This window comes from Lathyrus oleraceus, chromosome 1 (genome assembly GCF_024323335.1).
Source record: "Lathyrus oleraceus cultivar Zhongwan6 chromosome 1, CAAS_Psat_ZW6_1.0, whole genome shotgun sequence".
NCBI lineage: Eukaryota > Viridiplantae > Streptophyta > Magnoliopsida > Fabales > Fabaceae > Lathyrus > Lathyrus oleraceus.
In genome coordinates, this window is record NC_066579.1 from 443,646,116 (window position 1) to 443,663,753 (window position 17,638).

The 17,638-nt window shown below is 33.2% G+C and overlaps 2 protein-coding genes across 2 annotated transcripts; both read left to right on the plus strand.

The window, feature by feature from the left end:
• The first annotated feature begins 6,773 nt into the window (after positions 1-6,773).
• LOC127081773 (uncharacterized) lies at positions 6,774-11,020 on the plus strand. Its single transcript, XM_051021994.1, has 9 exons — positions 6,774-6,999; positions 7,083-7,210; positions 7,799-7,846; positions 7,964-8,077; positions 9,272-9,340; positions 9,430-9,486; positions 10,023-10,163; positions 10,271-10,351; positions 10,466-11,020. Exons 1-9 carry the CDS (start codon positions 6,861-6,863, stop codon positions 10,520-10,522), a joined length of 834 nt encoding a protein of 277 aa, XP_050877951.1. The 5' UTR covers positions 6,774-6,860; the 3' UTR covers positions 10,523-11,020.
• A 1,057-nt stretch (positions 11,021-12,077) lies between these two features.
• LOC127081784 (uncharacterized) lies at positions 12,078-12,724 on the plus strand. Its single transcript, XM_051022003.1, has one exon. It carries the CDS (start codon positions 12,252-12,254, stop codon positions 12,696-12,698), a length of 447 nt encoding a protein of 148 aa, XP_050877960.1. The 5' UTR covers positions 12,078-12,251; the 3' UTR covers positions 12,699-12,724.
• Positions 12,725-17,638: the final 4,914 nt, after the last annotated feature.

The window sequence follows — 17,638 nt, forward strand, 5'->3', positions numbered from 1 at the left end:
AAAGAGATAAGAGGTCCTAGGAGTGAGATACAACATCTGTTTAAGCTTATTGAGGATGCAGGATATGTGTATTGGAGTAGAAAAAAGGATGACTCGGAAGTGGTGAGAGAGATATTTTGGGCACATCCTGATTCAGTTAAGTTGTTGAATATATTTTCGATTGTGTTAGTTATGGATAGCACCTACAAGACAAACAAATATAGACAACCTTTGTTTGAAATTGTTGGCATGACATCGACCGAGTTGACTTTTGCTGTTGGATTTGCGTATATGGAGTCTGAGCAAACAGAGAATTTTTGCTGGGTATTGGAGAAATTAAAAGAGTTGTTTGTGAAGAAAGACATGTGTCCACAAGTGATTTTGACAGATAGAGATCTTGCTTTGATGAAAGCAATTGAAGTTGTGTTTCCCAGCTCGATTAATTTGCTATGTAGATTTCACATTAACAAAAACGTTGGTGCCAAATGCAAACAACATGTGGTGAATGACCTGCAAAAGACGATAGACACATTATGGATGGAAGTTGTCTGGGCTAGTGATGAGGTTGAGTATGGTCAGCGGTTGCATCAACTTGAGCAAGCATGTGTTGATTATAGTGGATTTATTAATTATGTGAAAGACACATGGTTGACTCCACATAGGCATAGATTTGTTGGAGCATGGATTAATCGAGTGCTACATTTGGGTAACATAACGACTAATCGGTACGTCTTATAATTTTGTATGTGTTATTTTTATATCTGATATTATTTCTATGTATTTTTTATGTGTTATTTTCAATATTTTTAGGGTTGAATCTGCTCATTGGAAGTTAAAGCAGATGTTAGGAAACAATATAGGTGACATGGTCAAATGTTGGGAAGCAATGAATAACAACTTGAGGTTACAACTGGGAAACATTAGAGCTTCTTTTCAAAAGAGTTTTTACGAAGTTGAGCACGCACACGTAAGTCCCTTTTATGGTTATTTGCGTGGTTCCGTATCTCGAGCTGCTTTGAGACGTATTGCTGAAGAGTTATTGAGAGTTGATTATGTTGGAACTAACAGGCAAATATGTGGTTGTACTCTTAGAACATCTTATGGGTTACCTTGTGCTTGTGAGTTAGGAAGATACAGACTAGGTGGTATACCGATACCCATTGATGTTGTTCATGTTCATTGGAGGAAACTAACTATGGAAGTTGAGTTAGAGGTAGGTGAAGACGATGGACCAGAGGTGGATATGACTTCTGCAATGGATGAGTTGTGGAGACGATTTAGGTCATTAGATGTTATTGGGAAAAGGGCATTAAAGAGTAGGGTATGTGAACTAGCATACCCAACAATGACAACATTGTGTCCACCACCTGAGAAAATAAAAACCAAAGGAGGAGTGAAGAAGAAAGGGAAAAAACCAGAAGATTATGATGTTTATAGGGACCCTTCGTATCATGAGTATGTTGATAAGGCATCTCAATCTTCACAAAGGCAATCTCAATCTTCACAAAGGCAATCTCAACCATCACAGACTTCGAAGAAGATCAAATTATCAAAGAAGCAACCACAATTCATTCTTCAATTTCCTAATCATATTAGGTCATACATTGAAGATGTAGTTAATGTTGAATCAGATAGTAATTGTGGATTTAGAGTCATTGCATCATTGCATGGATATGGTGAGGATGGTTGGCCAATGGTTCGTAGAGAGTTGGGGTTGGAATTAATAGACAAGGATAGATCAACTTTGTATGACAAGTTATTTTCTAATCGGTTGTCAGTAGTGAGAGAATCTTTGATGATAGAATCCTTTGATTCACAACCACCTGAAAAATGGATGAGTCTACCAGATATGGGTTACTTGATAGCGAATCGCTATAATGTTGTACTTGTCTGTTTAGGCAATCCGTGCATGACTTTCTTTCCGATGACAAGTCCAAAATAGGTCGTAAATCATCGACCTTCAGGACTCCCTGCCTATACGACCATCTCATCGCTCGGGGAAGACCACAGTTATCAGCAGGTTTCCAATTCTCCCCTCTTTTTCCAACAGTTGGAAAGTACTCGTGAATCCAACACTTTTACAAAATACAAACATAATAAATAAAACAAATTAAGTTAACATATTTTATAAAATGAATCCAACACTTAATTAACAAAATTAAATTATATACCTGTAGGAGAGTAGGATATCCACCGAGCTATTTGCAACTGTACATGGACGCATCTCCAAGATATCGGTAGAGGGTAACTAGTGCAGCTGCTCCCCAACTATATCCTGAACATCCATCCAAGTCCCTAAACAGGAGGAGGTATCGTGCCTCTACAAGTGTAAAGGTCTTATCAGCAAATATGGTGGAATCCACCAACATCAATAGATATGCTCTAGTCGCATATGCCCAATTGGAAGCAGCTCTATGATGTACGAATAAATCATATAACCACTCCAACTTGTAATACGACCCCCTGCAGCTACGAACATGTGACTGTGCCTGACCCTGTGACACTCCTAGGTAGTCAACAGCAAGTTCAACAGCTAGCTCTTCAGTCACATCCTGAGGACTCCAGAAGATACCCTTGATGGGCAAGTGAAGTAGACATGCGACATCATCTAAAGTAATGCTCATTTCACCAAAACGGCATGTGAAATGAAGATGTCTCTAGATGCCATCTTTCCACAAATGCAAAGACAAGATTTGTGTCTATCTTGTTCAAACTCGTTCTCTGCAGTGAAGATAAACTGGATCTAGATACCCAACTCTCCATCTGTGGTGGAAGAGCCAATGGAACCCTAGAAGTCAACTTCAGTCCATGTCCGGCAACCTTCAACTCTTTCTTTGGACCTCTTTCCTAAAAACAATTAAAACACATATTAGAAAACAAATTATAAAATATTCAACTATTATTCATTTTCAAATATAGCCCGTTTACTTGCCTCACCGAACCATATATGTCGAGCAACATGATGCTCGTACTTCACCAAAAGAGACGTATCGTACGACCCTCATGGATATCCAGTCGGCTCAGCTGCAGCTGCACCCCGGTCTAATGTGCGGACTGGAATCCGGCCATCTGCACCTCGTCTTCGAACCACTGCAAAAAAATGTTTTAAAAAATAATTAAAATTAAAAAAAAAAGAATTACGTACCGGAACACTTCAAAGAAGAGTTCCGGTTAGTAAAAAACAAAAAAGCCTTCCGGAACACTTTCTTAAAGAGTTCCGGTATACATCATCCAAACCGGAAGTCTTTAAGAAAGACTTCCGGTATACAACTATACAAACCGGAAGACTTTCTAAAAGACTTCCGGTTCAGTGCCCCTTAAAGGCAACAAACCGGAACTCTTTAGAGAAGTGTTCCGGTATACAATTAATGAACCGGAAGACTTACTCTGAGTGTTCCGGTTTACAATGCAAAAAAGCTAAATATTTGTCTTCTCCGGAAGTCTTCAACGAAAATGGTAAAAAAAAATTGAAATGGAAAATATACCCTATTTATATGAGGGTATTTTGGTCAAAAAATTTTAAATGTAGGGGTGTGGGTACAATTGTAGGGATACATGATAAAATTTTCTTTACTAAGGAGTGCTAATGCAATAAACACTAAAATTAGTAGTAAGAAAAACAATGTGGAACTTGTTCATCAACAACACATGTATACTATCTTGAAAGACACCTTCATCAACCAACACTGAAAGTTTATTTGTGATCCCTTGGACTTCACCAAATTTTGTAAAGTTCTTATAATCATGGTTTCGAACAACATATGCGATATCATCTAGTTTGATTCTAAAAAATAATGCTTATATTCTTATTTAAAATTCTCAAATTATCATTCATAAAAATATTTGAAGAAAATGTATAAAAAAATGAATTAAAAAAAATCTATATACACTTTTTAAGTTAAAAATGTTATACTTTTTAAGTCAGATTTAATTAACTGATTTAATAAAATCGGTTGTTGTTTGAAATTTGAAAAATTGGCTTAAATTCAAAATTCATCCAACACTTTTTAAGTCAGGTATACGTTTAACCGACTTAATAAATGATATAAAGAATTTAAAATTGTGTCTTTTTCATGAGCTATTGTCATTTAAACTATTGCAAATCTTTATGAAAATGTCACAAATATTTGCATTAATTCATTGAGATTTATTAGGATGTATTTAAGGTAAAATACATTAGTTTTCAAATTACCTCTTTTATTATTAATTTTTCACAATAACTCAAATAATTTTCTAAGTGTTCATTCTTTTTCAAAAATATTGAAACTTTGTGCATAACTTTAAAATCACTAAAAAGATTTCATAGTATATTCTGAGCATTTAAGGTTTATATATATTGTTGAATTGTATATTGAAAGGGATGAAGAGTTATTTATTCTTGGAAATTGTTCAAAAAATATATTTTATTCAAACATATCATTTTGTTGTAATTTCATCATCAAGTGTGCAGTGACAATTATTTATAAGTAGAAAATAATGTGCTTTCTAAGTATATGTGATATTCATCATAGTGTCGGTGATTATCGGAGAAATGTCCTTTGAATCAGGGTGATTGAAAGTCCACCATAATTGTTGGTGTTGTTGGGAATCAAGTAAGTGATTTGTTTCTTTGTTGTTGTTAGAAGATTGTAGGAGAAGTCTTCGTGTGAGACTTGTATAAAGATCTAATAATAGTGAAAATCTTTCATAGAGTGTAAGAGAATTATATGTACTTTTGGTTGATAAAAGGAACTAGTAGAATTCTATGTGTTCATTTACTTTACTGCATTTATTTTTCTGCATATCACTTCTATATCTTAAACTAGAAAACCGTCGACAAACTGTTTCGTTCAATGACTTGGGTACATTGGTTCTATAGAGAGTCAATAAGAATTTGTGACCCCTACTACAATTCATATGCCGACATTATATACTATTACAAAGATAACTGTCGACAAAGATTAAATCCTACGAATCTGACACTTATCCCACTAATTAAGGCTAACTCGTGTCCACGCGTCCTCATTGATAAAACTACTGAAAAACAAAGTATCATGTTGATAACTGTTTGAAAACTGCTTCGAACTTCTCAATTGCCTGTCAGAATATCTAGTTTACCTCTATAGCACTTGTCGAAACATCCCTTTGCTTAACTGATTTTTAGACTTAGAAAACAAAGTCTTACATAACAGGTGAACTTGTCGTAACCCAACCATTTTGTCGAAAACCCTTTTAGAGATTTGGACATGTTTTGAAGAGAGCGTGATCCTAATCATGTTGATTTATTCTTGAGATTCTTCCAAACCATACTTACCATAGTCGAACGATTCAGTCGAAGTGGTTAATATGTCGAAGCTTGAGGCTTCTTGACACTTAACATTTTTACAGTAGTTATTAACATTTTGTTACTTTTTCTTCCGCTATAGTTTCAAGACTAACACCCTATCCCATACTTACCCATATCAAACACATATATACTCATAACAAACGCATTCGAAATATGCTTCATTTTTAATTGAATTACATATAAATTACTTATTGTCTGATAGTCACCATACATATCTCGACAACTTTTAATCAACAATTTTAATTCTTTTATACACGCTAAAATTCTAAATTGTTGTTGTAATGATATTTGTAATGTTATAAATATATTTGTGAAAAATCATTTTAAAATTCAAAATAAATTTATTCCCCAACTTAAATCAAAATTTAAAATTCACAATAGATTTATGTGTTGATTTAAAATAAAAAATAGATAGACTTAAACATCTTTGTATCCAAACGTCTTCTGATCCTTCTTCCTTATTTCATATTGCACAGTTCTCTACGTTTCTTGTGCATTTTTTATAACCGGAGTGTAGCCGTCATTGACGAGATCAAAAATATTTTGAACTCCAAACAACATATGCATCTGAATCAACCATCAATTGCAATTCTTTCCGTTGAATACTGTAAGCTTAGTGTTCAAGTTATCATTTTTGTCGTTCATCTTTGTTCTTTGTAAATCAAATCACTCAATTCTCACTAAAACTCGTGTTTCCCAAACATTGAGAATTAAAATTTGTGATTCTCCTCAATTTCGAACTTCAATTCAACGCGAAATTCAAAACCGAAATCAATCATACATCCACTACATTTGTGTTTCTTTGTGAATCGAACCAGAACTTTAGATATCAATTATTGAAATTCAACAATGAAACTCTATTAACAATGCACAAAATAAACTTCTATTAACAATATTCAAAAGTTGGAGAATATGAAAGAAACAAAATTTTCAAACTAACTTTTTTAATTGTAAAATAGGTTAAAATATGTTAAAATATGTTAGAAATGCAATTACATTTCTTTATATAAACATTTAAATTAAACTCAAATTTAAATATAAACTCACATTTAATATCGATGGAATTTAAATGCAAATGCAACTGAATTTAATATGAATTATATTTATCGGTTTGTGCTAAATAATGTGCATAAATTTTAATTTTATCATTTTGACTTTGTTTAAAAAATTCAGGTTTATTTAATCAGTTGCTAAAATTCTTTGTTGTAATGATATTTGCAATGTTTTAAATATATTTTTGAAAAATCATTTTAAAATTCAAAATAGATTTATGCGCTAACTTAAATTAAAATTTAAAATTCAAAATATATTTATGAGCTGATTTAAAATTAAAAAGCATTTTAATAAGATAGACTAAAACAATATAACAAAAAATATTAAGAAACTAAAAGTAAAAAAAAAAAAAGGAAAATTTTGAAAATTTACGGTGAACGTATTAAGTATTAACCCTTTAGAAAGTCTTGACTTGGTTTCGCAATTACAGAGTGCAAAGCAGAGGCAACCGAAGAAGGGTCAGTGGTGTTTGCGAGAAGCATCGCATCGCATCGCATTCACAATGGTTCCTTCCATTTCCATATTCTTCTTATCTTTCTCTTCTCTCTTTCTTCTCCACAATTCGCTTCCGATTCCACCTCAATCAATCGATCACTTCACCTCTCAGATCAACCAAATCAACCTCAAAATCGCTCACTTAGGTAATCCATCAAACAACACTCTTCTTCCTATCCTATCATTCAAATTATGCTGCATTTCACTTTGACGAGTTGTTTGATTGCAGAATCGGTTCTCGAAGAAACCAATCGAAAGGTAGCTGAAAGGGATTTGTATATACAAGAGTCTGAGAACCGAATGAATGAAATGGCGGAAAAAATTCATCATCTGAACTATACTCTCTCTTCGCTCAAGGTTTATCGCTAATTCTTGACCTAATTTATTGACTGTATTTTTGGTTTGAACGAGACAATATTGATTTCAGAGATCGGAATTGATTTTGACATGATTGTATGTTCTCATATATAAATTGATTTTCCTCCTAAATTGATTCTAAATCAAGTTAGAATTTGAAGCTTTTTCTTGCAACTGATTTTGCACCGCATTCAAACATAAATCGCTCAATATGTTTAGTTTAGATTTTCGAAGAGCTAAAAGCGGGTAAAATTGATTCTGCAATGATTTTGAGGTGTCTGATTCTTCTAAAATTGATTCTACTTTAAAAGTGATTTTTACATTAGAAATTTATTATTCAACTTAATTTTGCATAAAGTTATTCTAACATACATTATTTACGTTCAACTCACTTTTAACCTGAATTAATTTTACAGATTTTTTTCACCGCATAACCAAACATTTGCTCAAGCTTATTTTTAGTTTGAATCAATTCATTCAAAATCAACTTATTTCACTCAAAATGCATAGTTATGCTAGAGGAGGTTGATGTGATTTTTACTAAAGTTGATTATATTTGAGGGCAATGTGTATTGATCTATCTTGCAGGGTGATTCATTGCATGCCGAGACACGACTTAAAGCTCTGGAGGAAGAGGTATTTGAATTCCCTGTTGCATCTTTTGCTTGATTGTTTGTACAACAGTGAATTATTTATTTTCGGGATTTAATTGAAAGTTCAACTGATTTGAGGAATAGGTGTGGACATGCATAGGTACAACTTCTTTGGTCTGCCTTGAGAAAGAACAACTTTGATCTCCATATTTTAAAATCTAAAGCGGAAGATAGTGAAAAGAGACTGGATGAAGTTACTTCAAGAGTTGAAAAGGTTTGTGCATTATATATATGCTATTATTTTCTTCATATATGAACTGAAATTTTTTGTTCTACACATTTTGGTTATAGTGGTTACTGTGGTATTGGTATATAAATATAAAGGGGAATTCAAAATCCTTTTGTTTGTTACAAGAATGAATGATTTTTTAATAATTTTACCCTAAGCAATGAAATTAACCTAAGCAATGAAACATACATAATTGTATCCTTAATAGTTACAAATCCTACCTTCAATATATGAAGCACAAACGCCCCGAAAATGACTCCGACACTGACACGGTGACACCGATAATAATTTGAAAAAATGAATAAATTGAACGTAATCACAAGTGTCGGTGCAAGTATCCGACACTGACACGGTGACACCGATAATAATTTGAAAAAATGAATAAATTGAACGTAATCACAAGTGTCGGTGCAAGTATCCGACACTGACACGGTGACACCGATAATAATTTGAAAAAATGAATAAATTGAACGTAATCACAAGTGTCGGTGCAAGTATCCGACACGGACACACATTTTTTCAGAGGTGTCGGTGCTACATAATATACTCATCGAAGTTTGTGCATGGAATAGCTACTGTAGAGGGAGGATCTGTGAAAGTGCTTTTAGTGAGGAGAGAGAGCAATTGCAAATATTTTACCGAGGAAGTCTAGAAATATTTCTAGAAATACTTGATCATTCTGAGGTGTTCTTGTCTATGCTCCAAGATTAATCTGGTTTACAAGTTTATGTGTTGTATAATTTTCTCTAGGGTTTTTTACTAAATCCTATCTGTTCTTTGAGTATGAGTCATTGAGCCTAAAGAGTGTATGATAAGGCAAAATAGTGATTTGTGCCATAAATCAACCAGATGTTGGTCAAAGAGAGTTTTGTAACTCGACCTTTCCTAGCTAACCAGCAACTGATAAGCACCGGTGGGCATGTGTATCAAATGGAAGAACAAGCATCCATATAGCAAGGAAAAATGTCTGTTTAGAAGTATATATAATCTGTCTTAATCTAGTAATTAATTGCTATAGTATATTATAGCTCACAAAGGTTTCAGCTGATGTAGATGTCCACTGTGAATTTGTTTATTTTATATGCAATTTAACATTTTTTTTTTCTACTCATTTTGAGCCTTGGTTGAGATAGTTTATAGATCCTTGCATTAGTTGATGTTATTCATTTTTTCATTCAGATGAGTGACATTGTGACTGAACAGTGGATTCAAGTTCAGCATCTTGAGCAGGCTCTTCACATTGCCAAAGTATGTAAAGTTTATCCTCTTATATAAGTTTTTCGGAAACCTTAACAACTTAACATTGTGCTTGTCATTTACTTTCTTTTTGTGCAAAGATGAGGGCTCTAAAGGCTCAAAGGCAAGCGAGCTTAGAAAGATGCACATTCTTGAAGGTAATTTAATTATTCAGTTTGAAACATTTATCTGCCATGAATCATAATTTCTCATGCCCTTTTCATATATTTGTTTGTTCCATAGTTTATATCTATAACAATATATAAAGGGAATACTTTATTTTGGTATAGTCTTCTTTTCTACCAATTTTACCCTTACTTAATTGTGTAATTTACTTCCATTCAAACCACTATTATTAACTTCCACATAACTTCCTACTATTAACTTCCACTTATTATATATTTTTTAAATTATACTTAAATATAAAATATCATTTATATCTTTATTGATGCACATTAGAAAAACGGACAGACGGGCACACGGGTGCTTGCTAGTTGGAAGATAATAGGTAAATGTTTTTGTGATTTATTCTTTGGCCAAAGGCTGGTATTTATAGTGAGAATACAATTAATTTTCTCGTTGAATTAAGGAGAAAATTATTACATTGGAAAAATAATAAGACATAATAGAATCCTCTAGAATTGCCTAGAAAACAATAAAATAGGGAAATAAATATTGATGTATTTTCCAACAGTTTATCAACAGCCTCCATGATGATCTTCGGGAACTGGAATCATTTGTGTTTGGTGGAAAGCCTATAGTAGGGTCATTCATCTCAAGAGCTATGGATCACTTGAAGAGATGCTATTCAATGACTAAGAAGTATCACCACCAGGTCTGTGCATGAGAATATATTTGTTTTTGGTTAATATTTGATAGATATATGTGAAAGAAAAAGATTGCTAAGATCTGATGGGTCATTCATCTTAATTGTATGTGTAGCTTCAAAGTTCCATAAAAGATGTGATGAAGAGAAATGAATTGACTGCATCTCTTGCAAATGATGAATTAGTCTTCATCCTGGTAAGCTTAAAGCTTTTGGTTTACTTGTCAAATCTAAATTTTTTAGATTGCTAGGTTTGACTGCTCTTTATAAACTTGTGGTATGGTTCTCTGATCATACATAGATGTTTTCAGGCATCTGCTGTAATCACATTTCCATTAATTAGCGCCTGGATGTTGTTTTCATCATAAACCATTATTGTTGGGGAAGCAAGTTTTTTCCCAAAAGGAAGCTGTCTTCGTACCATTTCTATAGTGACTGACATCTGCGATTCTCTTCCAACACTCATGCTCAAAGAACACATTTGTTTCTCACTTCTTAGTGATGATGGACAAATTTAGTTTTGATCTTGTCCGATAGTAGTAGCCGATGATATTTCATAGTGTGAGTTTTGACATCATGGATATATCCTAAACAACACGCAACTAGGCCATAGCACTAAAAATGGTATGATATGGAGATAACAAAGAAGAGTTTAAAAACTAGGGTAATGGTAGTGTTAATTTTTTATACTTATGTTTTATCATGACTTCTTTACAAATGTCTGAGTAGTTAGTTGGAAGATGTGATTGAACTTTTATGTAAAACTTTTTCACTTACAGGGCAGATATTGAATTCTCTAGATAGGTAAAAGTGCATGTAAGGCTTGTGTGCTCTATATTGCTCTAAATAGTGGTTAGTTTGTTGAAGACTGTGTTACTTCAAATATTTTAACAAAATGATCATATTTATTCATGAATAATGGTAATTTAAATGACTTTTATTTTTTTCTCCTATAATTTTTTTTCTTGTAAAAGCAACCTTAACACAAGCATATTTTTCTTTTTTATTTGATTAAATATATTTTTGGTCATTCTAAATAAAATAAAATATGAGATATTTAGGAGGACAATGAAAATATTTAATTATTTTTTATTTTTATTGACGCTAATATGATTTATTATTATTATTTATATTTATTTTTAATTTCACACATGACTTTTTTTTTTTTTAAACTTTGAAATTATAAAAGGTGAACACATTAAAAAATTGCATTTAATACACATTAAACCCACAACCTATCCCCATAATGCCAACCTCTTAGATAATATTTCTCATTTAGATGTATATATTAAAAATTATGTAAAATTATCTTTATATGTTTTTAAGTATTATTTTAAAATAAATTATTTTAAATTAATTAATTTAATAATAAATTTAAAAAATGTATATATTATGTTCCAAAAATTATTATTTTTTAGTTTATTATTAAAAACTAATTTTAGTTTTTATTAAATAACAATGGTTATATATAATGTTAGTAAATTTAATCTTCATGTGATAAAGTTAGATTCACAATTAATTTTTACAAGAGAAAATGAGAAGTCGTCTATATGACAAGAGCATTAACCCATAAAACAACAATAACAATCAAGTTTTATTTTATTAAACATGGATCACTACAATTTGCGCTATAATATTCTATTTAAATTATATTTTTCTCTTAAATTATTAATCTCAATTTTTTTAATAACATTTTAATTGTTTTTCTAAATATTTCTTTTCCTCTAATAAATAATTTACATAATAATTATTTTTATAAAAATAACAAAATAAAGAAATAAATCATTAAGAGTATTTTAAATTTTTTTTATAAATAATATTATTACAAATAAGAATATTGATTGGTTGTTTTGATATGTATAAAAAAAAAAATGAAAAAGAGTATAAGAAATGTTGACTTTATACTTGCAAAATGGATCACTTGTCAACTCTCAAAACATGAATTTTATTCGTATTTTATATACTCTTAAATTACAAATAATTTCTAATGCAAGAACACCTTCTACACAATAAAAGGTCATAAATGTAAATCCACATACTCATCGAAATTTATCCAATATACGCAAATCTCAGCCTCATTTCTCCGACAAAACAAGCATGGAAGACACAACATGGGAGCAAAAACTCCACGCCCTAACCCACATCCTCACAACCCCCACAACCACACCATCTCTCCACTCTCAATTCTTCATCGCCACCCAAATCCCATGCTACCTCAACTGGGACTACCCTCCAATCCTCTGCTCAAATCCATCTCTTCTCCAAAAATGGAATCGCTCGTTCTTCCTCAAAAGGCTCACCACAATGGGCATTCCTAAAACTTCCTGGAGGTCGAAGTGTCCGTTCCAGCAACCTCCGCCATTGATTCTTGCTAGAGGAGTTGAGGAGGCACAGTGGGGAAATGAAGAGAGGAAGAGTTATGCTAGGAAGAGACTTTCTAGGAAACAGATTGGTAGAGATGTTAATCCTGTTTTGGCCGTTTTGTTACCTAGTGCTTTGCTGTTGTCGGTTTTTATATGGAATCCGTTTAGTTATCTTGATTGAATTTTCAATTACAAATTCTGGTATCATATTTCGTTTCTTTTAGTTTGTATTAAGCTTTCTGAGTCTTGTGACAAATGGATCATTTAATAGTTTTTAAGTATAATCTAGTTGTAAAATTTAATTTAAAATGGTTCTTGTAGAATCATGAACTACACTACAAAATTATCAGAAAAAACTAACTATCTTTATAATTTTTGCAAGGAGAAAAATAAGACTGAAAAAAAATGATGGATGTGATGGATTTGGATTGGACGGATAATTGGTGAGTTTTTGTCCTATCAACCCCACACTTAAATTTGACATTTTCTTTATTTTTATATCGATCAAATTGCCATTGTCATTATTTACTTATATCAAAATTACATATGATCAAAAAAATTTATTAGAGAAACTGTAAATTTTTAAAAATAATGTAGTTATAACAAAATATCAGGTACGCAGAATTTTGGAATTTGGTGAAAACTCTGCAATTTTATCGGTTTTAAAAAAAATCGGTATGTATTTTAATCGAATATTTTAAAAATATATGGTATTTCTAGGAAAACAATGTTACTTACCGAATTTTTTGAAAATCTGGAAAACAATTTTTTTTTGAATTTTTAATTAAATCATGGTATTTCAATTTTTTAGGTTAGTGTAAAAAATGCAGTAGATAATTTCAAAATGCTTTATTTGTACGGTCTAAATCCGAATGGTTCTTTTACAAATTTTATGCAATTTTTTTACGACTAACACAATATATTTTATTTTTTAAATAGTTCCCTCTCGAGCTGACGTGTTAGCATGACCACAATCCATTGGTAAATAACATGATATTATTGTTGTTAATGTTCATTATGTTACCACAATTGAGATCCAAGAAAGGAAAAATAAATTGATTATGAATTGTGAGAGATGATGTAACTATAAAAGTAAGAGTTCCTCTAGACACTTTTAGTATGAAAGTTAAAATGTCCATTTATGCGAGATCTGTGTTAAGTGGTAGCGGTTGAAAGGTGATGGTTAGCTATGTAATTCACAATCATAAATAGTTATGGATTTAGATGGCCATGACATATTAGGCCGTTTAAAAGACGATGATAGACAATTTGTGAATCACATGACAAAATACAATATGACTCCCAGGTACAATTGCTGCTTTGAAAGACAGTTTGTCCGACTTTGAAAGGATCATGTACAAAGCCAACTGGAAGTGAACAATCTATCAAGTCATCTAGAGAGATTTACTTGTCTCAGTGTCCTATTTTCTTACATGACTACATTGAAGACATTGTTGATGGGAAACCTGGTGGAAATTGTAATTTTCGTGCTATTGCAACTTTACTTGCATGGGGTGAAGAGTCATGATCTTTGGTTCAGACGCAGTTAGATTGTGAAGTTTATCAACACCATCAATTGTATTCCAATGAGTTCTATGATACTTTCTCTGAAGTTACAAGTTCGTTGCGAGTAGCTGGCTTAGGAGTTTAGGGTTGTGAGAAGTGGATGGAAATTTGTGATATAAGTTATCATATTGCTTCTAGATATAATGTGATATTGACCTTGTTGTCCATGAACCTTAACATCACTTTCTTTTCATTATCACCAACTATCTCTGCAAGTAGACATAAGTTTATTGTAGTTGGTTTTGTTAACATCAATCACGGGGTTGAGGTGAAGCTGAAATCTAATTGTCCATTGCCTCCTGTTGCTGACCGCTGAAGACAAAATTGTAAGGTGCGAGATCATGGGAAATAACATATGCAGGACGTATAAGGCATCGAGTATAAGTTTTTGAAGTTTCCATAATCTATTTTGTATTCATATTCTTCATATTATAGTATATTATCCAATATATGTATATAGTTTATCGAGTTAAATTGTGACTGTACATATACTTTTGATATAATCAACTACCTACCCATTACTATTCAATGTCACTAATCAACCTAAATTATCCTTTAAATATTATTTATTCATGTCTACTGAAAGGACATAACTATAAAACACATATTACCCAATCGTAGAGTTGCTGAGAACAATTCATTCACCCACATGACACTTTTCAATTGGTCCGAATTTTTATTATGCCCCTTATATCAATTTTCCCCCTCTTTTCACCCCATTTCTTTTTTTCCTTTTTAAAAAAAATCTCTTTTTTCCCTCACTTTCTCTCTCTTTTCTAGTCTCCTTCTTTCTCTCTGTTTTCTTTCTCATTCATTTTCTTCTCCTTTCACCACTTTCCATTTCTCTCTCTCCCCTTTCAACCGAGTTCTTCCCCCCTTTACAAAGCAACCATCCCCTCTGTTTCTTATATGTTCATATTTTAACACGAAAAACAAAGTAATTTACATGGAAATAAGATGAAAATGGTGTACTTTGATAATAGATTTTGGGATTTTTTTAATCCAACAATGTCTTTCTTTTCCCCTTAGATTGATTAGCTGATTTGGTATTATTTCTAGTTTTGATTCAAAATTTGGAACTTTATGTTGTTATTGAGTGTAAAATATGATTTTACCTTATGTGTATCAAAGTTGAATACTTTGGAATTTTTTTTGTGGTTGTTGGTTTTCGTAGGTGGTAGATATGTCTACTTCTACTAACAAGAGATTCGAGGCGCTATTTTATTGATTTTGTTCTTGATGTTGTTCGGAAAGAAGCAGAAAACAATGATTGCTTGTAGGGTATTGTCATACCCCAAAATTTGCCCGTTGGCATTACAAAGCATTTTCCAAGACCCTCTGACTTGTTCTGCAAGGCACTGATATCAAATGGACAAAAGCCCACTCACAACAGGCCCAATCCACAGGCGGCCCAAAATAGCTGGCTCGCTAGGCGAGCAGCTCCTTCGCCTAGCGAACATTGCATCATGCCACTCGCCCAGCGAAGCGTTGGATCCAGGAAAAAGCCCAGACCTAGTTTGCTCGCTAGGCGAGCAATTCCTTCGCCTAGCGAAGCTTGCGAGAATTTGAGGTTTTGGACCTCATTTTAAGCCCATTAGGTCACCCTTACCACTACTATAAATACCTGCTCCTCTGCCACGAAAAAGAACACACAGAGACGGACTCACCCACACGGAGACACTCACACAGAGACCCGGAGGAAACCCTAGCACCGAAAGCCTGCTGATCCAAAGAGTTCAGAAGGCGGAAACCCTGAAGGCCGCTTACCCGCTCCGAAGCTACCGCCGCCCAATTCAATCCGGCTCGCCAATTCAAGGTTGCAACTCGATTTGCAAACAGGTTTGCCTCACTATTATCGCTTTAGTTTCTTAATTGGCATATGATATCGCTTTAGGGTCTTAATCTACATATGATTATCACTTTGTGTTCTTATTTTGCATGTGGTACCGCTTTAGTGTCTTAATTTGCATGTGATATCGTTTTGTACTCTCATTTGGCATATGGTACCACTTCATGTTCTTAATTTGTGGAGGATATTATAATTGAATTCATAAACATTTTGAAGTTTTGCATGAGAATTTAAATGTGCTTGAATATTGTGAAACTGAACCATATAATTATGTGTTGGAGGCCATAAGCCATGCTGCAGATTGAGGTCATAATTTCAAACCCGTGGCCGCTCGCTAGCTCATCGCTAGGCGAGCCCGCAGCGAGCCTTCGCTGAGCCTTCGCTAGGCGAAGCAGAGGCGAAAGGGACAGGGGCTGCTTTGTCTTTTTATTGCCCATTTTATGTTTACCTAATGATGATTCTGCATTATTTGGCTTAAATTCCTGGCTGTGATATTTATTTTATGGTGCAATTTCCAATTGTATTTTACCTCGATGCTTTAATCCGTGTGTTCATGGTGTAAAGGCTAGCATACTTCCGAAGAAATAGCCGGCTAGGTACTCCGCTTTATGCATGGGAAGCCTTCATGGAGAGGGATTCTAAATTATTTCACTTTAATGTGAAGATTCATATTGATTGCCTAATTAATTTTAATGTAGTGATCCTTAATGTGTGGATTTTAATGTATCGATTTAATGCGGTATCATCATAATTACCTAATGAACTTAAAACATGGACTTTAAATAAATGATATCGGACCTCTCTTATTTACCCCACGATTACGGTATTACGGTCATGTCCCGCGAATGTGGGGATATCCTTAGCAAAGACCCTTCGGTTAAATCATCATAGTCCCTCGGATGTTGCCTTCGAAATTACGATTTCGTCCCTCGATGACCCTTCGGTGTAGCCTACGGTTAAATGATGATAGTCCCTTCGAGTGCTAAGGTATCCTCACAACTGTTGCCTTCAATGACCAGCCGATGACCCTACGATGACCCTTATACATCCCAAGGATAAAACTACTTACTTCTCAATAGTAAGGACAGTTTTACCCTCATAAGGATAGGAAATGCCCGGAAAGACCTCGGACAGGTATAACCTTAATTGCTCATTCATAACAAAAAAAATATACTTTTCACCTCACACCTTTCAAACCTCTTTTTGGAAAATCACCACTTAGCATACATCCGCACTAGGATCATTGCCGAGTTATATTTTTCTAAACTATTTTCTAAATTAAAACGAGATAACCACTTTGTATACATTCATGCAAGAATCATTACAAAGTTAAATTCTCATTTTGCAAAACATTTTTCACACCTTTCTCAACCACCTTTTTCAAACTAGAAAACATAAATGATTGAGCAATTAAGAGCCCATGGATAACCATGGATACAAAGGGTGCTAATACCTTCCCTTTGTATAAAGTACCTCCCGAACCTAAGAATTTAAAATTAAGGTCTTTCCTGTTCTTTTCCACCTTTCCTTATGGGATAAAAGAAAAGTCGGTGGCGACTCTTGCTAACCGCGACATTGCGATTACAAATCCAATAAAGTCCAGTTCACCGTATGACAGAACTGGCGACTCTGCTGGGGACAATAAAGAGAGGTCCACCTTAAGAATCATTTATGTTTTAATTTGTTCTTTCGTTTTAAGGGATTGT

Bases quoted from the DNA above. Each gene is read 5' to 3' on its own strand.
- LOC127081773 (XM_051021994.1), top strand. From the start codon at position 6,861: ATGGTTCCTTCCATTTCCATATTCTTCTTATCTTTCTCTTCTCTCTTT. The intron at 7,000-7,082 runs GTAATCCATCAA...GTTTGATTGCAG, and splicing joins CCTCAAAATCGCTCACTTAG to AATCGGTTCTCGAAGAAACC. The intron at 10,164-10,270 runs GTCTGTGCATGA...TTGTATGTGTAG, and splicing joins CTAAGAAGTATCACCACCAG to CTTCAAAGTTCCATAAAAGA.
- LOC127081784 (XM_051022003.1), top strand. From the start codon at position 12,252: ATGGAAGACACAACATGGGAGCAAAAACTCCACGCCCTAACCCACATC.